Raw genomic sequence first — 11,079 nt, 5'->3', positions numbered from 1 at the left:
TTGTGGTGGGGGCTTCACCTTTTGAATTCTGCACATGTAAAGTCTTGTTTCAAGCAGCTCCACAAATGTTTGCAACCCACAATGGAACATGTAAAAACATACACTTGGTACTCACTTAAAAAGACAAGGCTGGTTTTATTTATAATCCTGAACCAAACTATACAAAGCAGTGGTCAAAAAGCAACGAAAAAATATTAAAAAAAAAAAAAATGGATTTGCTTTAAGGACTGTCAGAACACCAGTACCAGCATACAGTTCTATTATAGATTATCATTCTGCACTTCCCATATTAAACACAATGATAAAACAAACAAAAAAACTGTACATAAGGATAGAACGATGCAATCCTTTTAAATGCATATGAAACAAAAGACCAAAATTATTTAAAAAGGGGTTAATTAACATGTCAGAGGCCAGTCAGAAAAAGGAAACCCTCTCGTTCGTATGAGCCATCTGTTCTGTTAACTGATCTGCCAAAACAAGGGATTCAATTCTAGCAGCACAATCAGGTGAAACGTTGTCTATTAGCCCCTGCTTAAAACGTATCTTTGGTCTTTAGTGGATAAGAAATGTCATCCATGAAAATGACAGAACCTTAGACTTTCAGTTGCTTGTGTTTACATCAGCTGGTCAAATACGGAGTAGAATGTGTGCTTAAAATAAAACTTTTTAATGTTTCTTCTAATACAGGGTCCTAAATTGTTTGGTCCTACACCAATAAATAAGGTCTTACAAAAGGGGACGGGTCATGATGTTATGGGCCCTTAGTGCAATAAAAAGGTCTTGTAGCGGCAGAATAATGTCAGAAATATACAGAAAAGCACAAACTCTACAAGGTCAGACCGAGCTACTGAAGGGCAGCGAGAACTCTTAAGCTTTGACTTCAGCCTTTGTGGAGTCGCCGTTCTCCTCTGTCTTCTGTTTCTTTGTTTCGACTGCCTCCTAAATGAAACAGAGCAAAGATCAGACAGGTGAAAGATGCTGGAAATGCTTGTGCTTTTTCAAGTTCAATTATATTTTTAAAACTACTTTCATTCAAATTAATCTTATTTAGTTTGTTTAAGAGGTTGACTGCTAGATATCAGTATCGACAGCGATACTGATATCTACGGTGGTGGAAAAGTCCAATAACCGATTAATCGGCCGATAGTTTTAAAATTGATTTATAGAACGTTACAACACTTTGTAGTGGGAAGAGACATTGAGTACAAAATGAATCAAATCCCAGATGTAGTTTGTGTTTCAACCAATAATATTCAGAAATAAAAAAGAAGCTTGTGTAAATAATAGTGTTAACCACTTTTGCACTAAACAAGCCTGAAATACACACTGGGGATATTGGGGTATTTTGAAATGGAGACTTGACTCTGTTACAATGCTCTATTTTTAATATTTAACAAATATTATTATGTTTGATTCACCAATGAATTGGAAGTTTTGGTTTTATTTATTTCAAGCCAATTTCTAATTGATTTTTATATATTTAAGTTCCGTTTTCATAATAAATCAGTTAAGGGTTCATCAGAACATTTCCAGAATTATTTACATCTAAAATGGATTTTGCATGACAACATTCCCATTTTGCAATCATCGAATCAATCTGCATTACATGCTTTAACATGTGGTCACATTTACCCTTGCATTGCAAAATTAAGCACGTAATAAGCACGTTAACCTGTTGATACGCACCCCCTTTTTGAGCACAAACCATGAAAATGACATACCTGAACTTAAATGGTTGTATTTACTGGACCCTTTGGAGTATGGACACAGTTGTAGTATCATTTGAAAGAAGACACTTTGGGCTTTATTTCCCAAGTTTCAAAATTAATATATGTTGTTAATTTTTTTTAAAGTTAGAGAACTATGAAATGTAATGGAAATATTTTGTGCTGAACACGTTTTTATAATAAAAAAAATAATAATAAAAGTGCCAAGACAACCGAGAAATACAATGTTCTTAAAGCCACAAGTCTAAAGAAGTTAAGTTTCAAATTTGAAGATGATCTAACAAAAATTAGGTTCCTGCAGCTTTTTTCTCTGTAAATCGCTGGAAGCATACAGAGAAAATTAAGGCTCCGCCTCTCAAATTCAACACAATCTCCGACGGCACTGCTCAGCTATTATGAATGAAACTACGCCGCATTTTAAAAAATAGATTTGGAGATGGGCTTGTTTTGTTTATAAGACTTTAATATATAAGATAATATACAGTTTTACAACACAAATGCTGCTCAGATTGCATAATTTGTGGAAGAACGACGACGAAGAGTAATTCTTCCAGGCGAGATCTCATGTAAACAATGGAGAATATATCAATATTTCTCAGATTTATCACTTTTATGGACAAAAAGTGCTATTGGATGTTATACAATGAACCCTAGTCATGGACAATTGACTTAAGTGTGGTGAATTGGATTCATCTGGTGATTGCGATTTTATAATAAAGGTATGAAGACCCATTTTTGATATTGCTTGTTTTCAATCATACTCCTGGCACAAATAACTAAATTGCTGTTTCTGGAGCATTGCTATCATGAAACAGAGATCGTTTATCAATGTTGAACCCTTAGACCTTTGAAAAGATGTATAATTTGTTAACATTAATTACATATATAGACGGTAAATTATATATTAAACGCAAGCAAAGTGACGTCACTCCCGAGTGCGAACAAATGCGTATCAACGGGTTAAGCACGTGTCGAAACCAGCAAAAAAAAAAAACGATTTACCAATCAGCCTCTTGTTAATGCTGCACTTTATACTCCGTGAGAGTGAAGTTAAATAGAAACCAGCCACTAAAATGATATCCTTATCCATTGTGTATATTCAGTGTAGCTGTGTACGAAGCCCGCCACATAGAGGTAACTGCCAAACCAAGCACCTTCCTATTGGTCAACGTTGCGAATTCGCCAGTCAAGGTTCACCAAACTTGAACTCCCTTAAAACTCGAAAGGGAAAATTTAGGGCTGAAACAACTAATCAATAATTATCGATAATGGAAATTATCGACAACAAATGTCATTATCGATTAGTTGTAAATTTGTAGAAAGCATCAAACCGATCGCAATGGAGAAAAGGAGCGCAATCATTTTGATTAAACTGTCCAACCTCATTCCACGATTTCAGTTTCAATGTAATCACTTGTGCAGCTTTCATGGATATCAGACTGAAGTCTCAGCAGTCAAGATGTGCTTGTTTTTAAAGTGCTTTCTCCTGCTTATGTAATACAGTGAGTCTTTTCAGAGTGAGTGAATTTGCACAGGGTTTACAGATGATTGTACAATATTAAACTGTATGTAATGCTGAATATAATGTATAATAATTATAAGGGTCCTGATATTTGAAAGTCCTCCTGATAAAGCCAAATGTAATGTCTGATTACACTTGTAAATGTATACTATGGCAAACATTTTACTGAATAAGCATACACAATTATTTGAAAAGAATATTTTAGAAACATGTAATCAGTGAAAATACTATATTAAAACTATAATATTAAAATACTTAAATGTTTGCAATCAGTGACTGTGCATGTGGATCTAAAATAATTATGTATTGTTCAGTTGGGGAGAATTATTAATATTTCTATTTTCGTGAAACTACTGCCCTCTGCTGGGCTGGTTTTTTGTCCAACTCCATGCCCAATAGATAATTTTACTCTTTAATGATGAGCATTTTTTTGTTCAGTTATACAAGTAAAGGAACTGTTTTGCACATGTCCTGAAAGTAATGATAATAATACATTTTCATGATTAAGGCTTTGTTCAAAGTTATGCCATCATACCAACTACTTACAACCTTTATCATTTCAGTGTTTTGAAAAATCATATTTGAACAAAATACAGGAAATAAAATGTAATTTTTATCCGATTAATCAAAGATTAATCGATTATCAAAATAATCGTTAGTTGCAGCCCTAAAGAATGATTTGCCCCTGAAAGTCCATTGCGCAAAATTCATGGTTGCACGGATTACAGTTGAAATGACTGTATTTTGCCCACAGAATGTCGCCGTGTGAAGGCAAATGTGACAGCGCCTATATTCAGGATTCCATTTTACCAACAAATGTATATATTTTCATGACTTTTACAGTTGTTTGCACAACTGGATAATAGGGCTCGGTATATATAGCCTGACACCTCACAATACGATACGTATCGCAAAACACGTTCTATATATTGATACACAGCACAATATCATAATTTGTTTCGATAGCGAATCAATTCCAATTTCAATAAAAATTAATTTGAGTATATTTCAGTTACATTCTGATGTAGAACATCACTTCTCAAAACATCACGTTTTTGACTCATTGTGAGCTCATTAAATTGATTTAGATGTAACAGTGTGCAAGCTGTGTATTACATCATATGAATACATAAATAGTTGAATATAAATATTGATACATGGATCTAAAGTATCGATACAATATCATGAGAAAAAGCATTGCGATATATCAACATTTGATTGTACTGAAAAAGCCCTACCGGACAGGGATAAAAAAATAAAAATAATTAACTCACGATGAACAATTCTTGGCCAATTGAATATTTTTAAGCCGTGCTTAACTACAAAAATTTACATTTACTATTGAAATTTGCACAACTTCTAAGGATTTTACCAATCACTGTGTCTTCTCCTGGTCTGGAAATTGGCATTATAAAATTCCCTGATATTTCGAGGATTTCCTGGGCCGTGGGAACCCTTTAAATTATGAAAACAGCTGTTTTATATATATATAATTTATTCCAGTTAGTTTTCCAAACATTCTTCCAGGTTTTGTTGAAGTTTCAGTTACTTCGCCTTGCTTTATTTCAGTTTACGAAACTGCTTAAGGTTCAACAGTTTTGACCTAATTTTACTATATTCTTAAAGATTGATAAATTCTTCCAGAATGTAAACCTGGAACAGTAACCCACCTCCTCATCTGCTGGACGTTTCACAGGATGTTCATTTGCCTCTTCTTCAGCACCTTTATCCTCCTCCTCCTCTTCCTCCTCTCCTGCTGCCAAAGAAAATTGGCAGAATAAAGAAAAACTTTAGTTTGAGTTGAGTTTGAGCTTTATTGTAATTTAACCATATGCAGATGTAATATAGCTAAATGAGATATTGTTTCTCATGGTGCATAAATAAAACAGAAACCTTTTTTATTGGTTTCTTATGAAAGTGCATCGGCCTGAAAGTATCTTTACAAGAAAATTATGTAACAATGAGAAAGACTCACCCTCTTTATCCTCACCACCCTCTTCGTCATCCTTGGTCTCCTCTTTATGTGAATCACCATTAGTCTAAAGAGAACAAACACAGTAAGTGAAACCATTTACTGATACCAAGGCTGTTATTTCACTAGATGATTTGGGGATTTATTAACAATGCAAGTCAATTTTGTTCTTAAGTTATGACTAAGTTTCCTTAAGAACATTTCCAAAGTTGACTGGAGGGACAGTTAAGTAAATGTCACTTTTGGGGCCACGTGCTGCTTGGCTTGTGATAAATGTGCCAAAACGTAAAGCCTCAAAGTAAATAAAGCCTTCAAGTAAGTTGCATGTGTGTCAGCTCTCGAACACTAAACAAAGAGCAGCACGTTGAATGAGGGGGAGGGGGCCATCCAACACCTGCGTGACGAGCTGGTACTCGGGGACAAAAGCCACAAGGCCTGCTGAGAAATACTTCAAGCTTACTGTTCCATTTCCATTGGCAGGTGCTTCTTCACTGCCGTTTTCCTTCGCAGCCTCCTCTTTCTCTTCAACTACCTCTTTCATTTCTTTCAGTTCCTGCAAAGAAGCAAAAGTTTCTCTGTTAATAAATACATACTTTTTTGACTTAACATAAACAATGTCATGTGGGCTCATTACATGCCGATAGCTCCACTATTGGAACTTTTTCATGTTAGTAAAGGGGAAAAGTGGTTTCTCTGAGTTTCTTCCCCACCCACCTACACAGATGAACCACAGACCACACACCAGCTGGCTCATGGCCTATTAAAATACATCAAATGGCAAACCAGGGGCTGTAGCACTGTGAAATCCAACCATTTAGGTCAGGTTGGCTTTGAACACACACGTACATATATATACTGTATGTGTGTGTGTTCAAAAATATACACACACATGTACATATATATATATATATATATACTGTATGTGTTCAAAAATATACACACACGTACATATATATATATACTGTATGTGTGTGTGTTCAAAGCCAACCTGACCTAAATGGTCAGGTTGACCACATATTAAGGTCATTTAAGGTTATTTCTTGTCTCCTTGCTAGGGATGTGCAGATCAATACTAAAGTACCGATACTTCCAATACTGAAGTGGTATCAAGAATATCGTTCCTCATATGAAAATATCGATTCTGAAGTTTTTTTTACAAGTGAAATTATAATTTAGATTACATGAATATGAATGAATCTTATAAGCTTCGAAGTGGAAATAAATAATTATACGAGCGAATTGTTGCATGGCACCGGAACAAATTTTTCTTCTCATCTTGACGCGCAGACATGTTCAAATACACTAGACAGCGCTCACACTTCCAGTCATAGCGCTGTTTCAAATAGAGAGCAGTGCTTTCCTGAGGTAATGACAGAAAAACAGCATCTGGATTTATTTACACTAAGTAATGACAAGCCTAGACTTGACATGTATCATAATGGGCTTGTTTGAATATTTTTACAGGTTTACTTAAATTCAGAGATGTTAAAACATTGATAATGATCTTAAATCCTCGTTAGAAATTATACCCTTATGAAAACTTACCATGGATTTACTGTAGTAATATTGTATTTAACCAAGACTGTTGTAACCATGTTCTATCTTCTTATTATTAGCAGTAACCAAGATTTTGATACAATAAACCATGATTTAATACAGCATTACTGTATTAAGTTTGGTAACTTGGTTTTCGTAATATTAACCATATCGAAAATAAATTAAGTGGTATCGCCCAACCCTACTCCTTGCCCGTTGCCTCTTTTCTTTCACTGGAGAAATTGTGCACGCGCATGCGCACTCACGCGCCGAGATGGAAACAAAAGGAGGAAAAACGCGCGAGCACGCACCTCAGAGAAACGGGGAGGAGGGGGCGGGGCGAGCACTTTATTCCCGCCTATTCGAGCGGCGAAGATCAAGAGCCTTCATTTATACACACACACAAACAAAAGAAACGTAAGAGAGAAAAATTAACGCAAAAAGAAGCGGCAGATGGTTCTCGTTTTCACTCCCCGAACCCCCCCCCCCCGAGACCATTTGCTGAACAATGTTTAAAATAAATATCAAATTTAGAGTATTTTCTTTTATACATTTAGTCGCAGTTCATTTTAATAGTTAATTTATCCACGACTAAATGATGTTGACAGGACTTTTTTTACTCATATTGCTAGACAATTCGGAATATCTTCGAATACATATAATTTCAGACAAACTTACCTTTGCGGTGATCTCAGGAGCGGTGGTCGTATCAACTGCGGTATCAGCCATGGTGGTTTAAGCGATATTCAAAAGAAAATTGTCCGAAGTGTGGTGAAGAGGCGAAGAGAACCTGACGAGGTAGCAGATGGTAGGATGTCAGGAGAAGAGTGAGACCTGAAAGGCGCGTTGAGCGTAGCGGCAACCTTACCGACACCTGATTGGACAGGTGCATAACAACGTCAATCCTTCCTTAGAGCTGATTGGTGAAAACGCTGTCAATTGTCTAGTGAAGTCCCGCCCCTTGCTCCGTCCCACTTGTAATGTGCTCTTGCTTTGCTATTGGTGGAATATTCTATATGATCTTTTACCCGGTCGTTTAAAAATGATTTTATGAGATGTGTAGAGGAGGTCACGATTAATCCAAGCGATTCTGGTGACCTCAATATACATTCTTAACCGTCATACTTTGCCTTGAATCGTCATTTTAAGGAGGATGGGTGTGTAAATTTTAACCCTTGTGCGTCAATAAAAAAAAGTTACTCAGAGGACAAAACTGTACGCGTCAAAATTTTAACCCTTGTGCGTCAATTAAAAAAAAAGTTACTCAGAGGACAAAACTGTACGCGTCAAAATCTGCCATAATATTATTATAGATTAATATTATTTTCCACTTTCAATTAGTTAATTTTTTAACCAACATCAGTCCAGTCCTCATAACTAGCAAATATTCATTATTTTCAGGGTTTTAACCCTTTACAAGCCACTGCTGTAGTTTTTTTATGCACACACACACACACACACACACACACACACACACACACACACACACACACACACACACACACACACACACACACACACACACACACAAAATAATTCGTTTCCATATACTAAATGCTAACTGAAAATGAATTTATTTTGTATTTATTTATGTTTATTTTTATTATTTTTATTATCACAGTCTGGGAAATGTCAGTGACTAGCAACAACATTGATTTTGATGCATTATTATTTTTTGTGCAGTGTCAGATAAAAAAAAACAACCACTCACACTCAGGACCTTAGAGGACAAAAATGTCTGCATCAAAAAACTGCCATAAAATATTATTTTCCACTTTCACTGACAGATTTTTTTTTACCAATACCAGTCCTGATCACAACTACCAAATATTCATTAATTTTCAGGATTTTAAACCTTTAAATGCCAGTTTGTTTACATAATGCCACTGTTGTTTCACACACACACACACACACACACACACACACACACACACACACACACACACACACACACACACACACACACACACACACACACACACACACACACACACACAAATACACACATACAAACACACTCTGGCATCCATCCATACATCCATCCATCGACTACATGACAGTTTCTTCCCCCAAGCAATCAGACTTTTGAACATTTGATCTCTCACGATCACCAATCAGCACTGCACTTTATTAATTATCATCTTGTATCACACACTGGACTGTCAGATATATTCTCCCCAATTCAACGACTGACTATATATATTTTTATATACCCTTACCCATATTTTGTATTTTTATTGTATGTGTATTCTATATTGTGTGTATTGTTTACTGTACATTGTATATTGTGTTGTATAAGTATGTGTACATTTGTTATGTAAATTGTGTTGTGTAAATATGTTGTTTATTGTAATTGGTACTGCTATGTTATTCGGAACTGCACACAAGACTTTCACCTACTGTTGCACTTGTGTACACAGTAGTGTGACAATAAAGTGATTTGATTTGATTGATTGATTTGATACAACACACCCACACAATGAGAGCTGCATCATTTATTCAATTGGCCTGCAGTGCTCTATAATACAGAAAACAGAAAAAGGAAAAAAGCATGTATTTGCTCCATAGGCTAAATATGAGAAAAATGTCGCCATCTGGTGGACATTTGTTTTTTAAGCCAGCGCGGAGTCATGTGACACCATGCGAGATTCGGACGTGTGAACAGCAAGCTCTGTGCACTTTGCTAGTTTTGATACTTTTTCAAAAAACCCTGATCCATAACTGTTCTAGGATGACAATATGTCAAAGAATTCAATATCCTTGGGCTCTGGAGACATTAAAAGACACTTACGTGCTCATTGCTGACTTGGAGGATCTTGCTTCAATATGTCGATCGATCTTGGCCATAGAGACAAAAGGTGTTTTAAAGTGTGGTTACAAGAGTGGTGGATGCTGAATTATGATGTTGAGTGGGGAATTAGCTGCTAATCCGCTAGTGATCAAGGCAGATTTGGAGTGCATCTGGGAGAAGCTAGAGGATAAGAGAATCATAAACGGTGGAATAACGTCCAAATTGTTGCAATTCCTGAGGGAGCAGAGGGTCAGAATATGGTGGAATTCCTGGACAGGCTCTTTCCCAATCTGCTTGACATAATAAGCCATAAGCTGGAAATCGAGCGAGCTCACAGGGACTTGGCTCGGCGATCCGCTGAGGTAGACAGGCCCCGATCAATTCTGGCCAAATTTCTGAGATCATCGGAGAAAGATCTCGTGTTACCCGAGGCGAGAACCACAGTATTTTCTTGTTCCTAGACTTTGTGAATTGGACAAGAGAGAAACATTATTGATTCAAGGAATGCAAGAAGCTCTTTTATCTATATAAGGTCGATTTTGCACTGTTGTTCCTGACCAAATTTATAATAGATATTAAGGATGGCCGTTAAGTATTTACATGTCCTCAGCAAGCAATGTCCTTCATAAAGTCAGTGACTGAGTAAGTTATTTTGTGGTTCTCATGTTGCAGCCAAGCAAGCCAACAAACTGAACATCTACTTGATCATTCGAGGAAGCTGACATGTTTTCTTTAGTGCTGGAACAAATAAGAGCAGGGGAGTCATTACACTGATGGTACACTGGTAAACATCTACAATTCAAATGTCTCAAACAGAATAAATGGTAAATTAGGAAGAGTCGTTATATTTTTAGCAGAAATATAGGGGCAAAGTCTGATTCTGGCTAATATTAACGCACCTTACACTGATGATCAGGGCTTTTTTATAGATCTTGGAGGGTTGTTGCAAGCCACTGGCACCCCTCATGATATAATATTGGGAGGAGACTTTAATCTTTTGGTGGACTCAGTCCTTGATCATAGTGAAGCAAAAGTGTGTAAGCCCCCTAGAGCAACATTGGCACTTTGCAGGATGTGTAAAAATCTTGGTCTTACAGATATTTGGAGACTTTTGAACCCATCTAGTAGGGACTGTAAATTTTTTTCATCAGTCCATAAGATTTATTCCAGAATAGATTTTTTTTTTATCTAAGTCTCAGATCACGGCCTGTTGAGTTTAGAGGTGGAGAAAAATAAATTATATAGTTGCCGCTTTAATGTATCCCTTTTGCAAAATCCTGAATTCCAACTAATGTTAAAGGCTGAAATCAATGTTTATATGGAGACAACTGGTCCTCTGTATCCTCTGTGGGTAAAGCTTGGGAGGCACTTAAGGGGATTCTTAGGGGTCGGATCATACAGAATGTCTCATTAATCAAAAAATCCAAAGCACGAGAACTCGTGGAGTTGGAAGGGAATGTTAAAAGTGCTGAGGCATTGCTGAAATGCTGAAAGTCGTCTAATGGCCTCAGATAATTGACCCGATTGA

At 36.4% G+C, this 11,079-nt stretch overlaps 1 protein-coding gene across 2 annotated transcripts; it reads right to left on the bottom strand.

The window, feature by feature from the left end:
• Positions 1-115: 115 nt before the first annotated feature.
• On the bottom strand, positions 116-7,604 carry si:ch211-222l21.1 (prothymosin alpha). Of its 2 annotated transcripts, none has more exons than XM_052101920.1 (5): positions 7,439-7,604; positions 5,685-5,777; positions 5,228-5,291; positions 4,923-5,008; positions 116-942 (listed from the first exon to the last, which is right to left on the bottom strand). In XM_052101920.1, the coding sequence occupies exons 1-5, from the start codon at positions 7,487-7,489 to the stop codon at positions 871-873; spliced, it is 366 nt and encodes a 121-aa protein (XP_051957880.1). In that variant the 5' UTR covers positions 7,490-7,604; the 3' UTR covers positions 116-870. The 2 variants fall into 2 exon arrangements, with proteins under 2 accessions (XP_051957880.1, XP_051957881.1); XM_052101921.1 differs by having other exon boundaries at positions 4,923-5,005.
• Between the last annotated feature and the right edge of the window lie 3,475 nt (positions 7,605-11,079).

Source organism: Xyrauchen texanus, chromosome 32 (genome assembly GCF_025860055.1).
Source record: "Xyrauchen texanus isolate HMW12.3.18 chromosome 32, RBS_HiC_50CHRs, whole genome shotgun sequence".
NCBI classification, from domain to species: domain Eukaryota; kingdom Metazoa; phylum Chordata; class Actinopteri; order Cypriniformes; family Catostomidae; genus Xyrauchen; species Xyrauchen texanus.
This window is presented reverse-complemented; position numbering and strand designations above follow the sequence as displayed.

What these genes read in the sequence shown, in the direction of transcription:
- si:ch211-222l21.1 (XM_052101920.1), bottom strand. Translation starts at nt 7,489, where the DNA reads ATGGCTGATACCGCAGTTGATACGACCACCGCTCCTGAGATCACCGCA. An exon ending in CTGCCAATGGAAATGGAACA is followed by an intron (nt 5,292 to 5,684) that starts GTAAGCTTGAAG and finishes TGTTCTCTTTAG; the next exon opens with ACTAATGGTGATTCACATAA. An exon ending in AACGTCCAGCAGATGAGGAG is followed by an intron (nt 943 to 4,922) that starts GTGGGTTACTGT and finishes TGTTTCATTTAG; the next exon opens with GAGGCAGTCGAAACAAAGAA.